This window comes from Chiloscyllium punctatum, chromosome 2 (genome assembly GCF_047496795.1).
Source record: "Chiloscyllium punctatum isolate Juve2018m chromosome 2, sChiPun1.3, whole genome shotgun sequence".
Lineage (NCBI taxonomy): Eukaryota > Metazoa > Chordata > Chondrichthyes > Orectolobiformes > Hemiscylliidae > Chiloscyllium > Chiloscyllium punctatum.
Genome location: NC_092740.1, coordinates 18,189,427 through 18,208,452, shown reverse-complemented (window position 1 = coordinate 18,208,452; position 19,026 = coordinate 18,189,427). Strand labels below are relative to the sequence as shown.

The 19,026-nt window shown below is 43.4% G+C and overlaps 1 protein-coding gene across 3 annotated transcripts in view; it reads right to left on the bottom strand.

Moving 5' to 3' along the window:
- clcn3 (chloride channel 3) overlaps positions 1–18,211 on the bottom strand; it is a 148,057-nt gene extending 129,846 nt beyond the window's left edge. For 2 of the 3 annotated variants that reach the window (XM_072594530.1, XM_072594547.1), the window contains exons 1-2: positions 18,096–18,211; positions 14,457–14,632 (exon numbers count right to left, since the gene is read on the bottom strand). In XM_072594530.1, the coding sequence (XP_072450631.1) occupies positions 14,457–14,616 (160 nt within the window). In that variant the 5' untranslated portion in view covers positions 14,617–14,632; positions 18,096–18,211. Of the gene's footprint in view, positions 1–14,456; positions 14,633–18,091 lie in introns of all 3 variants that reach the window. The other variant, XM_072594537.1, reaches the window with a different exon arrangement.
- Positions 18,212–19,026: the final 815 nt, after the last annotated feature.

The window sequence follows — 19,026 nt, the reverse complement described above, 5'->3', positions numbered from 1 at the left end:
TTACTGAAGGAATTATGAACATTCACTCCAAGGTCTCTTTGGAGACTAAATATTTGCATTCTGCATGTTGGACAACTCTCCTTTGTAGCCTGTTTGTGCACTCCTGACAACCTATTTTTGTATCATCAGCAAACTTGGATATATTACTCTTATGAATCCTTAAAGTCATTCATATAGATTGTAAATAGCTGAAACCCTACCACAGATCCACAAATGGCATTCCATTAGATACAGCCTGCAACCTCATTTATTCTTACTACATCATCGACTTCATCTTCAGAAACCAATCCTACAGTCTTGCGAATACATTACTTCAGTTTATTGAGCCTTTATCTTGCCTATTCATTTTTTATTTCAAATATCTTTTGGGACATCCAAGTGTATTATATCTACTGATTCCCCTTTATCTATTATGGTAGCTAACGGGGACAAAATAGTCAATTTAGCACATTGAGTCTGATTGTAGTTATATTTTCTTTATTTATGGGATGTGGGTGCTGCTGAATCTCATTATATCGCTAGGATCCAAAATGAAGAGAAATTAAGGGCATAAATTGGAATCAAAACAAATTTCTTACTTTGTGCACTCCTAAGTAAAGTTCATGTAATCCAGTACTGAAGGGCAGCACATTGGCTCTGTGATTTGCACTGCTGCCTCACAGCACCAGGAACCCGGGTTCAGATCTAGCTTTGAGTGACTATCTGTGTGGAGCTTGCACATTCTTCCCATGTCTGCGTGGGATTCCACCTACAGTCCAAAAGATGTTCAGGTTAGGTGGATTGGCCATGGTAAATGTGGATTTTTGAGGATAGTGTAGGGGGCTGGGTCTGGGTGGGATGCTGTTTGGAGAGTTGGTGCAGACTAGGTGGGCCAAATAGCTGCTTACCACACTGGCTGGATTCTATAATACTTTGCAGACATAGTGCTCCACCAACTGGCATCTCCAAGGACATGTATGAAGCCATTTCTAATCTGTTGCCTGGTTACAAAATGCAATGTTCTTTGTGAAACTTATGCTTACACCCAAATGTAGGTAATCATTAAAAATTGCATTTTTTCACACTTACGACTGAGAAGCAATGCTCAAAGCCTTCAGGACTTTCACAGTGAAAATTAAGGTTAAAACAAAATTCTGAACTTCATTGAACTCTGAATTATCACTACGACAAGTTTACTGTGACTTTTATCGATGAAAATATTTACAACCACAGGATTGCAATCCATGTTATAAAAGATCAAACACTTTTAAATTAATGCAATGAGCTTCTAAGTTAGTATATCAAATATTGATATTGCAAGTCTAAAGTGCATTCAACCAGTTCCCTGAATAGCTGAATTTTAAACTGCGAGGTTAACTATCATTTTCAACTTCCTTCCTTGCTGCCTGAGATCTGTTTTCAGGACCTTATCTCCTTTGATTTACCAACAGCAGCTGAAAATGTGTTGCTGGAAAAGCGCAGCAGGTCAGGCAGCATCCAGCAACACATTTTCAGCTGTGATCTCCAGCATCTGCAGTCCTCACTTTCTCCGAGAAGATTTACCAACAGCACCCAGTGTAACTTTATTATTTGGCCATCTTGTTGACAAATTGTGAAAATTACATTTGTAAATTGTCAATTCAAATATATAGTGGGTTTTATTGTCCACTTTCTCAGTTGAGAATGATAGCCTGAAATGTCAATGTAAAATTCAAAAAATATTTCTCTCAATACACTGTCATTACTGACATGCAATTCCTCAAAATATGTGCTTGAATAGTTATCCTGCTTCCCAATAAAATGGAATGTGGGATTAAATCAAATCAGGCTCAACTCTCAACATAAAATATGGATACCCAAGTAATTCCAACAAATAAAATAAAAAGTGTTAAGTTTAACATTCTTGTGAGTATGTGCTTTCTTAGTGTTGTTGCGCTACATGAGAGGTCATTTTGAGGCTGTACAGGACATTAGTTAGGCCACTTTTGGAATAGTGCATTCAGTTCTGGTTTCCCTGCTATAGGAACTATGTTATGAAACCTGAAGGGGTTCAAAAAAATACTTACAAGGATGTTGCCAGACTTGGAGGGTGAGAGTTATAGGGAGAGGCTGAATAGGCTGGAGCAAAGCTGAGGGTAACCTTACAGAGGCTTATAAAATAATGGGGGACATGGACGGGGGTGGTTGAGTCCAAAACTAGATGGCACAGGTTTAAGGTAAGGGGTGGAAAAGGACCTAAGGGGCAACTTTTTCACACACACTTGGATGTATTGAATGAACAGAGAAAGTGAAGAAGACCGGGACAATTACATTTAAAAGGCATTTGCATGTGTATGTAATGGAAAGGGCTGAGGGGGATATGGGCCAAATGCAGACAAATGGGACGAGATTAATTTAGGCTATCTGGTCGGCATGGATGCGTTGAACCGAAGGGTCTGTTTCTATGTTGTATGACTCTAAGATAAAGCAGTACAGTGGTGGTGTCTGTATAATTAATGACCAGAGAACAATTAGAAACAGCTTGGAAAATAGCCACCACTGCAAATAAAGCATGTGAAAGTAACTGTCAGCATTCCGCACCCCCCACCCCCATTCATAATCTCTCGAGAAACCTCCTCCATTGTTCCCTTGCCATTCTGTCCTCATGCAGTCTGTTGCAAGACAAGTCAGGTTAATAGAACATGTTTGCAGAAGGCAATATGGAATAGGTCGCATTGCTGGCCAGAGTCTTTCTTTTGGAGGGGTGGGGTGATGAACTTGAGCAAAACCTACATAAGTACATTTGACAATAAAATTTTTATAAAAAAGGTAATGAGCCGCCAGAAGAAATGGTGGAGGCTGGAACAATGACAACATTTACAACAGACCCATCTAAAGTTCTCAGTTTTTGTCCAATGCATGCAGGATAGTTTCCTAACACAGTATGTAGACAAGCCAACAAGGGGTGAGGCCACACTGGATTTGGGACTCGGTTATGAGCCAGTCCAGGTGTTAGATTTGGAGGTAAGTGAGCACTTTGGTGATAGTGACCACAATTCAGTTATGTTTACTTTAGTGATGGAAAGGGATAGGTACATAACCCAGGGCAAGAGTTATTGCTGGGGGGAAAGGCAATTACAATGTGATAAGGCAAGATTTAGGATGTAAAGGATGGGCAAGGAAACTGCAGGCGATGGGCACAATTGAAGTGTGGAGCTTATTCAAGGAACAGCTACTGCGTGTCCTTGATTAATATGTACTTGTCAGGCAAGGAGGAAGTGGTCGAGTGAGGGAGCTGTGGTTGACTAAAAAGGTTGAATCTCTTCAATTCATGTATCACTGGACATTGTTAATTTTCTCAGGCGCATTCCAAACAGTGAAATTCACAACTGATCTTGGAGGAACTGTTTGGGCGAAGTCACAGCACAGAAACAGATAAGTGAATAGTTTTAAGTGTGGCTACAGAAAGTCTGCAGGAGCGAGTAGAGTGGGTTGTTTCTTGATTATATGTTTTTTTGAGATATGTCTCTTGATTAAACTTAAAAACTTTCAGCCATAACTATCAATTTAACCTGGAGCAGTGTTTTGTAGAGGACTAAGACGGTGTTATTTTCTGGGTCTGTAGATTGTGAAGAAGCAAAAATGGCCTTTATTAGAGTGACGTGCGCTTCTTGTCAGATGTGAGAGTTGAAGGAGAGTTTACGGATTACTGTGGATTATATCTGCAATAAATGCCGTTGGTTGTGAATCCAATGAAGTCAAATTGATCGGTTGGAAAGACAATTAAAGGGAATGAGGAATTTACAACAGCCACAGTATGTTTAGATTACTTAGTGTGGAAGCAAGCCCTTTGGCCCAACAAGTCCACAGCAACCCCCCCAAAGAGCAACCTACCCAGACCTATTCCCCTACATTTACCCCTTCACCTAACACTATGGGTAATTTAGCATGGCCAATCCACCTAACCTGCACGTTTTTAGACTGAGGGAGGAAACCGGAGCACCCAGAAAAACTCAAGCAGAACATGGGGAGTGTGTGCAAACTCCACACAGACAGATGTCTGAGGCGGGAATTGAACCTGGGTCTCTGGTGCTGTGAGGTAGTTATGCTAACCACTGTACCACCATGCCGCCCTGATGGATGGCAATTATAAACAGGAGGAAAAGTACAAAGGGATCTGGGAGTGCTGGTCGAGGATTCTCTAAAGGTCAACATGCAGGTTGAGTCCATGATTAAGAAAGCGAATGCAATGTTGTCACTTATCTCAAGAGGGTTGGAATATAAAAGCACCGTTATGCTACTGAGACTTGATAAAGCTCTGGTTAGGCTCCATTTGGAGTACTGTGTCCAGTTTTGGTCCCCACACCTCAGGAAGGACATACTGGCACTGGAACATGTCCAGCAGAGATTCACACGGATGATCCCTGGAATGGTAGGTCTAACATATGAGGAACGGCTGAGGATCCTGGGATTGTATTCGTTGGAGTTTAGAAGATTAAGGGGAGACTTAATAGAGACGTACAAGATAATACATGGCTTGAAAAGGGTGGACGCTAGGAAATTGTTTGCGTTCGGTGAGGAGACTAGGACCCGTGGACACAGCCTTAGAATTAGAGGGGGTAAATTCAGAACAGAAATGCGGAGACATTTCTTCAGCCAGAGAGTGGTGGGCCTGTGGAATTCATTGCCGCAGAGTGCAGTGGAGGCCGGGACGCTAAATGTCTTCAAGGCAGAGATTGATAGATTCTTGTTGTCTCGAGGAATTAAGAGCTACGGGGAGAATGCGGGTAAGTGGAGTTGAAATGCCCATCAGCCATGATTGAATGGTGGAGTGGACTCGATGGGCCGAATGGCCTTACTTCCACTCCTATGTCTTATGGTCTTATGGAAAAGTTGCAGATACACAGTCACATAGATGGGTTAACTCCAGGAAAAGTAAGAGATGTAGGCAGTTACTGCAGGAGTCTTCTGTTGCTATCCCCATTTCAAACAAGTATGCTGTTTTAGAAAACTAGGGGGTGATGGATTCTCTGGGGAACGTAGCATGAACAGACACATTTCTGGTATTGAGACTGGCTCTAATGCAATGAGGGGTACGTCAGGTTCCAAGAGATCAATTGTGTTAGGGGACTCTCTAGTCCAAGGTACATTCAGACGTTTCTGAGGCCAGCAGCGAAAAATCAGAATGGTGTGTTGCTTCCCTGGCATCAGGATGAAGGATTTCTCAGAGAGGGTGCAGAATGTTCTCAAGGGAGAGAGGGGCCAGCAAGAGGTTATTGCCCACATAGGAAAGGAAAATTTTGAGATTCTGAAGGGAGATTACAGAGTTAGGCAGGAATTTAAAAAGGAGGCCCTCGAGAGTAGTAATATCTGGATTACTCCCGGTGCTATGAGCTAGTGAGGGCAGGAATAGCAGGGTAGAGTAGATGATTGCGTGACTGAGGAGCTGATGTATGGGAGAAGGATTCACATTTTTCAATTACTGGAATTTCTTTTGGGGTAGATGTGACCTGTACAAGAAGGAAGGATTGCACCTAAGTTGAAAGGGGACTAATACTGGCAGAGAGTTTTGCTAGAGATGCTTGGGAGGATTTAAACTAGTAAGGTGGGGGAGGTGATGGGACGCATGGAGATAGTGAGGAAAGAGATCAATCGGAGACTGGTACAGTTGAGAACAGAAGCGAGTCAAACAGTCAGGACAGGCAGGACTAATAAATTACACTGCAGTTATTTCAATGCAAGGGGCCTAACAGGGAAGGCAGATGAACTCAGGGCATGGTTAGGAATATGGGACTGGGATATCATAGCAATTACAGAAACATGGCTCAGGGATGGACAGGACTGGCAGTTTAATGTTCCAGGATAGAAATGCTATAGGAAGGGTAGAAAGGGAGGCAAGAAAGGAGTGGGTGTGGTGTTTTTGTCAAGGGCAGCATTACAGCTGTACTGAGGGAGGATATTCCTGGAAATACATCCAGGGAAATTATTTGGGTGGAACTGAGAAATAAGAAAGGGATGATCACCTTATTGGGATTGTATCATAGACCCCCCTCATAGAGGGAAATCGCGAAACTAATTTGTAAGGAGATTTCAGCTATCTGTAAGAATAATAGGGTGGTTATGGTAGGGGATTTTAACTTTACAAACATTAGACTGGGATTGCCGTAGTGTTAAGGGTTTGGATGGAGAGGAATTTGTTAAGTGTGTACAAGACAATTTTCTGATTCAGTTTGTGGATGTACCTACTAGAGAAGGTGCAAAGCTTGACCTACTCTTGGGAAATAAGGCAAGGCAGAAGACTGAGGTGTCAGTGGGGGAGCACATTGGGGCAAGCGACCATAATTCTATTAGTTTTAAAATAGTGATGGAAAAGGATAGACCAGATCTAAAAGTTGAAGTTCTAGCTTGGAGAAAGGCCAATTTTGGCGGTATTAGACAAGAACTCTCAAAAGCTGATGGGGGCAAATGTTCGCAGGTAAAGGGACGGCTGGAAAAATGGGAAGCCTTCAGAAATGAGATAACAAGAATCCAGAGAAAGTATATTCTTGTCAGGGTGAAAGGAAAGACTGGTAGGTATAGGGAATGCTGGATGACTAAAGAAATTGAGGGTTTGGTTAAGAAAAAGATGGAAGCATATGTCAGGTATAGACAGGATAGTTCGAGTGAATCCTTAAAACAGTATAAAGGAAGTAGGAGGATACTTAAGAGGGAAATCAGGAGGGCAAAAAGGGGACATGGGATAACTTTGGATTCTCCTTAATTCTATTTGCCAAAGGGTTTTTACAAATATATTCAGGAAAAAAGGGTAACTAGAGAGAGAATAGGGCCCCTCAAAGATCAAGATTGTGTGGAGCTGCAGAAAATGGGTGAGATACTAAAAGAGTATTTTACATCAGCACTTACGGTGGAAAAGAACATGGAAGATATAGAATGTAGGGAAATAGATGGTGACATCTTGAAAAATGTCCAGATTACAGAGAAGGAAGTGATGTCTTGAAACGCCTAAAAGTAGATAAATCCCCAGGACCTGATCAGGTGCACCCTAGAACTCTGTGGGAAGCTAGAGAAGTGATTGCCGGCCCTACTGCTGAGATATTTGTGTCATTGATAGTCACAGGTGAGGTGCCGGAAGACTGGAGGTTGGCTAACATGGTTCCACTGTTTAAGAAAGGTGGTAAGGACAAGCCAGGGAACTACAGACCAGGAAGCCTGATGTCAGTGGTGGGCAAGTTGTTGGAGGGAAACATGAGGGACAGGATGTACATGTATTTAGTAAGGCAAGGACTGATTAGGGATAGTCAACATGACTTTGTGCATGGGAAATCATGTCTCATGAACTTGATTGAGTTTTTTGAATAAGTAACAAAGAGGATTGATAAGGGCAGAGTAGTAGATGTGATCTATATGGACTTCAGTAAGGTGTTCGACAAGGTTCCCCATGGGAGACTGATTAGCAAGGTTAGATCTCATGGAATACAGGGAGAACCAGCCACTTGGATACAAAACTGGCTCAAAAAGGTAGAAGACAGAGGGTGGTGATGGAGGGCTGTTTTTCAGTCTGGAGGCCTGAGACCAGTGGAGTGCCACAAGGATCAGTGCTGGGTTCACTGCTTTTAATCATTTATATAAATGATTTGGATGTAAGCATAAAAGGGATAGTTAGTAAGTTTGTAGATGACACCACAATTGGAGGTGCAGTGGTCAGCAAAGAAGGTTACCTCCAATTACAACAGGATCTTGATCAGATGGGCCAATGGGCTGAGTAGTGGCAGATGGAGTTTAATTCAGATAAATGCGAGGTGCTGCATTTTGGGAAAGCAAATCCTAGTAGAACTTATACACATAATGGTAAGGTCCTTAGGAGTGTTGCTGAACAATTTAGGGTGGCACGGTGGCACAGTGGTTAGCACTGCTGCCTCACAGCACCAGAGACCTGGGTTCAATTCCTGCCTCAGGCGACTGACTGTGTGGAGTTTGCACATTCTCCCCGTGTCTGCGTGGGTTTCCTCCGGGTGCACCGGTTTCCTCCCACAGTCCAAAGATGTGCAGGTCAGGTGAATTGGCCATGCTAAATTGCCCGTAGTGTTCGGTTAGGTGTATGGGTGGGTTGCGCTTCGGCGGGGCGGTGTGGACTTGTTGGGCCGAAGGGCCTGTTTCCACACTAAGTAATCTAATCTAATCTAAAGAGACCTTGGTATGCAGGTTCATAGCTCCTTGAAAGTGGAGTCGCGGTAGATAGGATAGTGAAGGCGGCATTTGGTATGCTTTCTTTTATCGGTCAGGGTAATTTGGATGGGTATATGAGTAGGATGGTTTTTGAGGGATATGGGCCAAGTGCTGGCAGGTGGGACTAGATTGGGTTGGGATATCTGGTCGGCATGGACAGGTTTGACTGAAGGGTGTTTCCATGTTGTACATCTCTACGACTCTAAGAAGAAGGAGAAGGTTAATGTATGAAGGCTCAGTTAGGGCACTTAAGTGTTACAAGTTAGCCAGGAAAGACCTGAAGAGACAACTAAGAAGAGCCAGGGGACATGACATGTCATTGGCAGATAGGATCAAGGAAAACCCTAAAGCTTTCTATAGGTATATCAGGAATAAAGGAATGACTAGAGAAAGATTAGGGCTAATCAAAGATAGCAGTGGGACATTGTGCTTGGAGCCTGAGGAGATAGGGGAAGCACTAAATGAATATTTTTCGTCAGTATTCACTCTGGAAACAGATAATGCTGTCGCGAAGAATACGGAGGTACAGACACTTGACTAGACGGGATTGAGGTTCACAAGGAGGTGCTTGAGCAATTCTGGAGAGTGTCGAAAAAATAATCCCCTAGGCCGGACAGAATTTATCCTAGGATTCTTTGGGAAGCCATGAAAGAGATTGCAGAGCCTTTGGCTTTGATCTTTACATTGTTATTGTCTACAGGAATAGTGCCACATGACTGGAGGATAGTAAATGTTGTCCCTATGTTCAAGAAGCGGAGTAGAGACTACCCTAAACACTATAGACCAGTGAGCCTTTCTTTGATTGTAGGTAAAGTGTTGGAAAGGGTTACAAGAGATAGGATTTATAATCATCGAGAGAGGAATAAGTTGATTAGGGACAGTCAACATAGTTCGTGAAGGGCAGGTCGTGCCTCATAAACCTTATTGGGTTCTTTGAGATGGTGACCAAACAGGTGGAGGAGGGTAAAGCGGTTGATGTGGAAACATCGAGGGCCAAAAGGCCTGTACTGCGCTATAATGTTCTATGTTCTAAAGAGCATCTGCATGGGTATACGAATAAGGAGGGTTTAGAAGGATATGGACCAAGTGCTGGCAAATGGGACAAGTTTAGGTTAGGATATCTGATCGGCATGGACAAGGTGGACTGAAAGGTCTGTTTCTGTTGTAATATTAAAAGTTTAAATAGGAATATCTCTTTCGACATTGATGCAATATTAAAGAGTTAGACTGCAAAGCTGAACGTTCTGGAAGTGGGTGGGGGCGACATTCTGTCTAACAGATACCATGTAGGAATGTCGATGACTATCCATTGTAATTCACACTTCATTTAGACAGACAGTCATTTGCTACTACTCTCCTGTTATTATCAAATTAAACTATAATTCAATCTCTTCAATTCAGAAATGCTTTCTAGCCATCCCCTGAAGCTGGGTACACCACACCTGCATTGTCTTAGAAAACCACTGAGTCAGGAAATTGTCTGCATAACGATTCCCCAGGATTAGGGCATTTATATTTGCATTATCTTCGAGAATGATCTCATCCTATCATTTTACCTGGGGAACATGTGACTGAGAGAGAGTGGCTGCAGGGTTGTCTCGAGTGGCATGTGACTGTGGGGGAGTGGCCAGAGTATCTGCGAGCATGACCAACTGACCTGTATAAAGGCAATGTGTTTTCTTTGTTCAGGGCTTCATTTTGACTCGACTTTGTGTGCCTGTGATCAGGGTCAAAAGGGGGTCACCTAGCTTGTACAAGCTTTAATAAACTTGAACTGTTTGTAAAGGTTAGTGCGTGTGAATTGCATCTCATGTGCGAAACCTCAGGAAAAGAAGCAAACACCATGCTGTAAATGTCTATGATTCTATTACTCTAAATGCAGACTTTCATATTTATACGATCTCTAATATGCAAATTTTATTAATTACAATCTGAATTTTATATGCTATATTATACAGTTTTGGTTTTGACAGTACCTGGGATCGTACTACTTTCAAAAAGTTAACACGAATCAAAGGAAAATGGCTTAGGAATTAATTATGCATATAATTTTACAAATTCAAGGGCATTACAAACTAATTAAGCACTTTAATCACAGTAGTCATTAAGGGAAATGTTGCAGTCAAAATTTAAACTAAAAATTGTCACTTATGCAGAAATTTGGGGAAATGGCCAAACACTTGGTTGACAAGGAAGGTTTTTAAGAAGTATAGTTTTAGGAGTAGGTTTTTAAGCAAAAAGGAATAGGGAGGGTCTTGTAGAGCATGGGGTCTTGAAAACTGAAGCCACAGTCACAAATGACAGAGCTACTATAATCCCAAATGCACAAGCAGCCAGATGTCTGAAAGGCCTGTGGCCTGAAATAGGTAGAAACAAGGCAATGGAGAGATATAAAAACATAGTCTGGACTTTTCAAGTTCTGGGTGTTCGTTGACTGCAGGCTGAAGTATATCCAGAGGCATGATTAGTATGTGTATGCACGCATAGGGCTTCATAACAGTTAACACACTGGCAGAGTTCTAGATCACTCCAGGTTTACAGAGTTTTTTCTTTTGGCTGGGTTTTGGGGGGGGGGGGGGGGGGGGGGGGGAAGAGGAGGAAAAAAAAAAGAGGAGAGGAATGAGCCAGGAATGCATTGGAGTTGTCTTGTCTAGATGTAGAAAAAGCATGCAACAAAACTTTCAGCAGTACACAAGCTAATGTAGCTTGCAAGTGGGTGACTTTACAGTGATGTAAATACAGGGTGCTCATGATGGCATAAGGTCAGAAACTCATCTCAGGATCAAACCTGAGTACATACAGCAAGCACACAATGACCAGATGACTTGTTAGAATGTTAAATGAGTCAACAGCCAGGGTGAAACCCTTTGCACCATTTCAAAGAAGAGCAATGGGACCTTGTACATTCAGCTGAGAGAACAGAGGGATCCTTGATTTTCGCCTGAGCCATGTGATGACATTATGATTTTAAGAGGTGTATTTTGTCCTGTTTCTTTGTGAAGAGCAGTTTTGAGCCATTGGTACCAAGCTGTCTCCTCCATGCAAATAAAGTGAACAGCTTGTGATGCATTGGCTTTTAAAAAGTTGGAACAGAAGGAGCATGAATGGGTGGAGTCAGGCTCCCACAGAACCAGGGTGTTAGTTTAAATTCAGTAGTTGTTTGGATTTTGAAACTACCATACATCTCTCCCTGCCACAGAAAAATACTTGAATTCTTTCTGTCTCTGCAAAAGCTTGAAGCACTATCGTTAATGCTGGATTTGTGTTTTTCTTTCTATTTGCCTTTGCCAAGAATGTTTATAGGAGGCTGCTACATTGGAACAACTAATCAATAGGAGTTAACATAATATATTACTTCAAGTATTGCAATGGTTAAGTCAATTTATTTTATCTGTACTTTTACTGTAGTGCAAGAATAAAAAGTGTTTTGCTTAAAGCCTAGCAGTTTGACCAATCAAATTGCATCTGGAATGCAATGTCTTACACTTGCCTTTAAATAAGAAAAGGTTACAGTCTCGGCTATCTCGTGGCTACATTTTGAGGTTGTTGGTCTGGTCCACAACAGCTGAAAGGCGAATCTCCAACAGTGCTGTATTCCACGAGAGCCAGTCTGAACAATCAAGTTCTGGAATATCTGGTCAGCATGGACAAGTTGGACCGAATGGTCTGTTTCTGTGCTGACATCTCTATGACTTTTAAGTTCCTGTAGTAGAAGATGACCATCCTTTGACTCTGTTAGATTACAGTAGATTTTGTTTCCCTAAACAAAGTCAAGCCACTGAAAAAATTGCACGTCCTGTGCATTTTTAAAATATCTGTTAAGCAGCTCTGTTCAGGCTTCTGAAACATTATAAAAGTTACATGCATTCCATTACCCTTATGTTAATTCTCAGCAATCATGAACAGAAGTAGGCAAATGCTGCCTGCGTCACAGCTTTACACCTATTTTGACTCTTAAGCAACCACTGCTTATATTGAGCAAATCATTTCACAAGACATACTCTCTCTAAGTGGTAGAAACCAATCCAAGCTGACATTCATTTCTTTACCATGTTTGCCTTACAGTCCCAAGACCAACTTTAAGCAGGTGGTACAGTTTCTCTTTAATTCCTGCCTGAATAAATGTAGTCAGCTCCTGTTTACTTACATATGAGACAGTATCAAACTTTCACTGTTTCTGGGAGGTCTCTTATGAATTTCTTCCCAACGTGTTTCATGATAAACTTGCACATTCCTTTCATCGGTTACAGGAATGAAATCTGACTGCTGATGAACAAAACTAATGGAGGCTTACAAAGATAATTTTGCAACCTCAAAATGGTTTTACAGGATACAAGCATCTCTGCGAAGTCCAACATTTATCTCCCATCCCTAACTGCCCTACAGAAGATTGCGGTGAGCTCATTTCTTGAAACTCTGTACTCCTTCTGATAATAGATACAACCAGTGCTGCCAGAAAGAGAGTTCAAGCATTTTGACCCAGCAACAGTGAAGGAATAATAATTTGGTTTCAAGTCAGGATGATGCCTCTGTTTTCAGTGGTTGAAGAAATGAATGTTGAAGGTATTGCTTGGAATTACAATCAAGCAGGCTACTTCAACCTCAACACTATCACCCACTGATGCAAGATTAAATCCAATACTTATGACTTGTGCCTTGGAGATGGTGGATCGATTTTGCAGAACCATCAGATAAGTTATTCATCACAGAATTCCAACTTTTGACTGCTCGTGTAGCCAAAAGATTTATCTGACTACTTGAGTTCAGTTTCTGATCAATGGAATGCTGATAGCGAATGATTTATCTAAGAATACAGGTAACAGTTCTTGGAGTATGACATGTCCAAATTTTGTTTTTTAATTCACTTGTGGGATGTGGGCATTGCTTGCTGGGCCAACATTTATTGCCCATCCTGAACAGCCCTTGAGAAGATAGTGTTCAGCAACTTCTTGAACTGCAGTCTATCCACAATAGTCTTACAAAGACAATTCCAGAATTTTGACCTAGCCACACTGAAGAAACAGCAATATACCATATTCCTAAGTCAGGACGGTGGGTGGCTTGGAGAGGAACTTACAGGTGGAGGTGTCCTATATATCTGTTATCCTTCCAAAGGTAAGTTTTCATAGGTTTGGAAGGTGCTGTCTCAGGATCTTTGGTAAATTTCTGTAGTGCATCTTGTAGATAATACATACACTGCTGCTGAGTATACAATTTGCTTTGTCCTCAATGGTGTCAAGCTTCTTCAGTATTGCTGGAACTGCATCCATCCAGCCAAGTGGGTACTTGAGCCTTGTAGTTGGGGAAGAGGCTTTGAGAACCAAGAGGCAAGATATTCACCATAGTATTCCCAGCCTCTGACCTGCTGTTCTAGCCAGTGTATTTGTATGGAGTCCATTTCAGTTTCTGGTCAATGGTAATCTCCAGGATGTTGACAGTGGGGGATTAAGTGATGGCGATGTCATTGAATGTCATATGACAGTGGTTAGATAGTCTCTTATTGGAGATGGTCATTGCTTCATATAGAAACAAAGGAATATAAAAGGAGTAAGCCATTCAGTCTCTTGAGCCTAGCCCATCATTTTTGATTAAGGCCATATCTCAAGGCCATATTCCAATATCCTCTGATATCATCAATAACTAAAAAAAAATCAATTTCTTAAACTTACATAATGATTTGAGTGTCCACAGTCCTATCGAATCAAGAATTACCAAGATTCATCACCTCCAAGTGAAGACATTTCTCATCCTGTCCTTGTTCGAGACTCAGACAGGGCAAACATCCTTTCTGCATCTACTCTGTCTATCTTGTTAAGATTTATGTCATCTTGTATTAAACCACCCCTCATTCCTCCAAAGTCCAGAAAATATAGTCTCAGTCTCCTTAAACTCTCCTCTTCAGACAGTCCCAAATGACATAAATCAGTGTGAAGAACCATAAGAACATGGCCTCTTTGACAATCATATTCTTCCTCAGGCAAGAGGCTAAAATTGCATATAATACTTCAGTTGCAATCTCAACAATGTTCTACACAAGTAAAGCAAGACTTCTTCGTTCCTGCACAGAAACCCTCACAACAGAGGCTAACACGCTGTTCTCCTTGCTGGCTGACTACACATTTTTAGTTGTTATTTTGAGATACTTGTTATACTTTTAAGTTATAGTTTTGTGCAAGATTGTTGGGTTTCAAAGAAAAACCATAATGGTAAAACAAGGTTGGGTACAGTTTACACAGGTGCAATGACAGAAGTGTAAAAGCTCTGCAACTCACCTGTAGAAACATCTCCATCCAGCAAGTTGTCATCCTCCGATCCTGTGAAGTCCATAATGACTCCTGCTCCATCTAGCAATTCTTCATCACTACTTGCACTGGTTATACTATTGTAACTGTTCCTGTAATATCCTCTAGAAAACAATTGTTCGGACTCCATTTAGCACCTTGATGATCTGAAGAGGCAAGAAATAAACAATTAAACCATCAAGTGCATATTAACCTTGAGTTGCCTGAAATTCCAACCACCTGTACACCTCACCCTATTTTTGTTTTGGAAGAATGGGGCAGCTATCAAGAAAAATGCTGGCAATAAATACCTAATGGTTCCAATTTCTGCAAAAATAAAGTTAATGCAATATAACAACTCAATTTTAAATAAAAATAAATTTCAAATAATTATGATCACAAAATTTTCACAAATCAGACAGCAATCTTCAGTTTCAAGAGATTGATCCTGTTGTAAAATCTACCCCAAAAACTGAGTAGAAAGGGACAAATTTATTCTGGAACAAATACAGAAGATCCTTATTCTGCACTTGAGCTACATTGTCAAATTGGAAAACTTGGTCAAAGCTTAGATTTAAATCCAGTCTGCAGAAAGTTAAACCTTCTACAAACCTATGTGAAATGAACTGAACATATCAACAGATTTCCGACAGGTGGAAAAGGAAATAGGCAGGTAGGACAAGTCTGGACAGGTCAGGGGGACAGTGCTGAGCTGGAAGTTTAGAACTAGGGTGAGGTGGGGGAAGGGGAAATGAGGAAACTGTTGAAGTCCACATTGATGCCCTGGGGTTGAAGTGTTCCGAGGCGGAAGATGAGGCGTGCTTCCTCCAGGCATCTGGTGGCGAGGGAGTGGCGGTGAAGGAGGCCCAGGACCTCCGTGTCCTCGGCAGAGTGGGAGGGGGAGTTGAAATGTTGGGCCACGGGGCAGTGTGGTTGATTGGTGCGGGTGTCCCAGAGGTGTTCCCTAAAGCGCGCTGCTCGGAGGCATCCAGTCTCCCCAATGTAGAGGAGACCGCATCAGGAGCAATGGATACAATAAATGATATTGGTGGATGTGCAGGTGAAACTTGGATGGATGTGGAAGGCTCCTTTAGGGCCTTGGATAGAGGTGAGGGAGGAGGTGTAGGCACAGGTTTTACAGTTCCTGCGGTGGCAGGGGAAAGTGCCAGGATGGGTTGCAGGGGGGCGTGGACCTGACCAGGTAGTCACGGAGGGAACGGTCTTTGCGGAAGGCGGGAAGGGGTGGGGAGGGAAATATATCACTGGTGGTGGGGTCTGTTTGGAGGTGGCGGAAATGTCGGCAGATGATTTGGTTTATGCGAAGGTTGGTAGGGTGGAAGGTGAGCAGGGGCGTTCTGTCCTTGTTACGGTTGGAGGGGTGGGGTCTGAGGGCGGAGATGCGGGATGTAGACGAGATGCGTTGGAGGGCAGCTTTAACCATGTGGGAAGGGAAATTGCGGTCTCTAAAGGAGGAGGCCATCTGGTGTGTTCTATGGTGGAACTGGTCCTCCTGGGAGCAGATACGGCGGAGGCGGAGAAATTGGGAATACGGGATGGCATTTTTGCAAGAGGTAGGGTGGGAAGAGGTGTAATCCAGGTAGCTATGGGAGTCGGTGGGTTTGTAAAAAATGTCAGTGTCAAGTCGGTCATAATTAATGGAGATGGAGAGGTCCAGGAAGGGGAAGGAGATGTCAGAGATGGTCCAAGTAAATTTAAGGTCAGGGTGGAATGTGTTGGTGAAGTTGATGAATTGCTCAACCTCCTCATGGGAGTACAAGATGGCGCCAACGCAGTCATCTTAGCAGAGGAAGAGGTGGGAAGTGGTGCCGGTGTAATTACGGAAGATCAACTGCTCTACATAGCCAACAAAGAGACAGGCATAGCTGGGGCCCATACGTGTGCCCATGGCTACCCCTTTGGTCTGGAGGAAGTGGGAGGACTCAAAGGAGAAATTGTTACGGGTGAGGACCAGTTCGGCCAAACGAATGAGTGTGTCGGTGGAAGGGTACTGTTGGGGACATCTGGAGAGGAAAAAACAGAGGGCTTGGAGGCCCTGGTCATGGCGGATTGAGGTGTAAAGGGATTGGATATCCATGGTGAAGATAAGGCGTTTGGGGCCGGGGAAACGGAAGTCTTGGAGGAGGTGGAGGGCGTGGGTGGTGTCTCGAACGTATGTGGGGAGTTCCTGGACTCGGGGGGATAGGACAGTGTCGAGGTAGGTAGAGATGAGTTCAATGGAGCAGAAGCATGCTGAGACAATGGGTCAGCCAGGGTGGTCAGGCTTATGGATCTTGGGAAGGAAGTAGAACCGGGCAGTGCGGGGTTCCCGGACTATGAGGTTGAAAGCTGTGGGTGGGAGATCTCCTGAGGTGATGAGGTTCTGTACGGTCTGGGAGATGATGGTTTGGTGATGGGGGGTGGGGTCATGGTTGAGGGGGCATAGGAAGAGGTGTCCTCGAGTTGACGTTTGGCTTCAGCGGTGTAGAGGTCAGTGCGCCAGACTACCACTGCGCCCCCTTTATCCGCTGGCTTGATGGTGAGGTTGGGATTGGAGCAGAAGGCTTGATGGTTACATTATAAGTCATTTTGTACGCAGCTTATGAAGTTTAAAGGAAATCTGATAGTGTAGTTTGATAACAACATAGCTTCTTTGAACTCTTGGAGTCCAGAAATTGATATTAAAATAGACCTCTGTGCATGAACAAATGCATGAGATCCAATTAAATGACATTTTACAGTTGTCTCATCTCACATTGCCTGCACACACAACACTGTTGATGCTGCAAACGAAGAATGCAGAAATCCAGAGACAACGCATATACACATCTTTTCATGACTAATAAGATTCAGCTGATCTAATCATTTCCGAAGCGTTTGAATTATTAACAGCCTGAGACTGTTCAGAATACCGTACATTAGAAAATCGTTTTGTTCCCTGAATTTCTGAAACTCACAGCACAACACTGAAATGTCAAGCCGTTTGCAGCAGCTATTCCCTACACCAGTTTAGCGAATACAGTTAGCCCCTTAGCAGGCTACAAATATATTTCCAGTTCTCACACTCTCATGCAGCATCAGCAAAATCATGCTGAGATGTGACTGGACCCCGTGGGGAAGAGATACTGGAGGGAATGATCCCGATAACCACTCTAATCTCGGAGGTTAAAATGTCTACAGTATACAACTGTCAAGGTGATGGGTCAACCGCTGGAAATCGGGTCTCACGTCGATTTCGAAGATAAGAACCGTTTTTTTTCCCCTTATAACATTATTTATTCGGTCGGTGGGCCCCGCGGGCTTCTTTCAGCGGTTATGTGAGTTCTGTAATCGGGGTTGCTGGTTGGGCGAAGGCATCCTGCTGCATGTGGGAACATGCCCATTCCCCGCAGCCGGAGGCCCTGCCCCACAACTAACGGGACGACCGGGCCCACTCAGCCCGGCCCGGCCCGGCCCGGCTGCTGGCTCACACGGGGCTTGGAGGAGAACCACCGAGATTTTAAACAAAAAAAAAACACAGCGCCACGTCGGCGGCGATAGATAAATAAATAAGCAATATTTGTAAATAACAGTGGGGATGGGAAATCGCGTACACAATACGCAAAGCTGTGCCGTTTCTATTACTGTACCTACTCGGCATATTATCCTCCCGGCTCCTGTTGTCATGGCACACTGAGTGAACCGACGCTCTGACATCGCGAGGCTGGAGCTCGCCTCCTCACCCCCCCGCCCCCCGGCCAGAGCACGCGCGGATCGGGTGATCACGTGCACGTGACCGGCCGCAGCGTGCTCGTGCTCTTCTCTCTCCCCCTCCACCCGCCTCGGATGGAGTGCGAGGAGTGGTGGTGGGCGGGAAAAGCAAAGGCTAGAGATGCGCATGCCCAGCAACGGCCGCCGGGGCGAAAGACGCGCGCTCAGGCGGTTGCAAGGTCAAGAAGAAGTCAAAGTTGAAAATCGCACAACACCAGGTTATAGTCCAACAGGTTTATTTGGAATCACTAGCATTCGGAGTCTGGCTCCTTCATCAGGCACCTTTGGGAGAGGAGCAAAAGGCGCAGAATTTAAAACAAATTTTAGCTTTTGCTATAAATTCTGTGTCCTATGACCCTCTTCCACAACCACCTGGTGAAGGAGTAGCGACCCAAAAGCTAGTGCTTCCAAATAAACCTGTTGGACTATAACCTGGTGTCGTGTGATTTTTAACTTTGTCCACCGGCATCTCTGCATCAAAGAAAAGTCACACAATACCAGGTCATAGTCCCAACCGGTTTATGTGAAAGCACAAGGTTTTGAGAGCCTCACTCGTTCACATGCCAGTGAGAGAAAGGAGCCATCCCAGACTGAATTTGACACAAGACACTTGAAAGAAATTCTGGGGTTTGCATATTAAATCAATCAAAACCTGCATCTCAGTTCTGAATGATTAAAGATTTAAGAACAATCTTAGGAGTGTCCAATACATGTGCGTTAATTGTATCTTATAAATTCAATGTGCCATGTCTCCTCTCTCACGAGCACCTGGTGGAGGAGTGAGGCTCCAATCGCTTGTTTTCTAAAATAAACC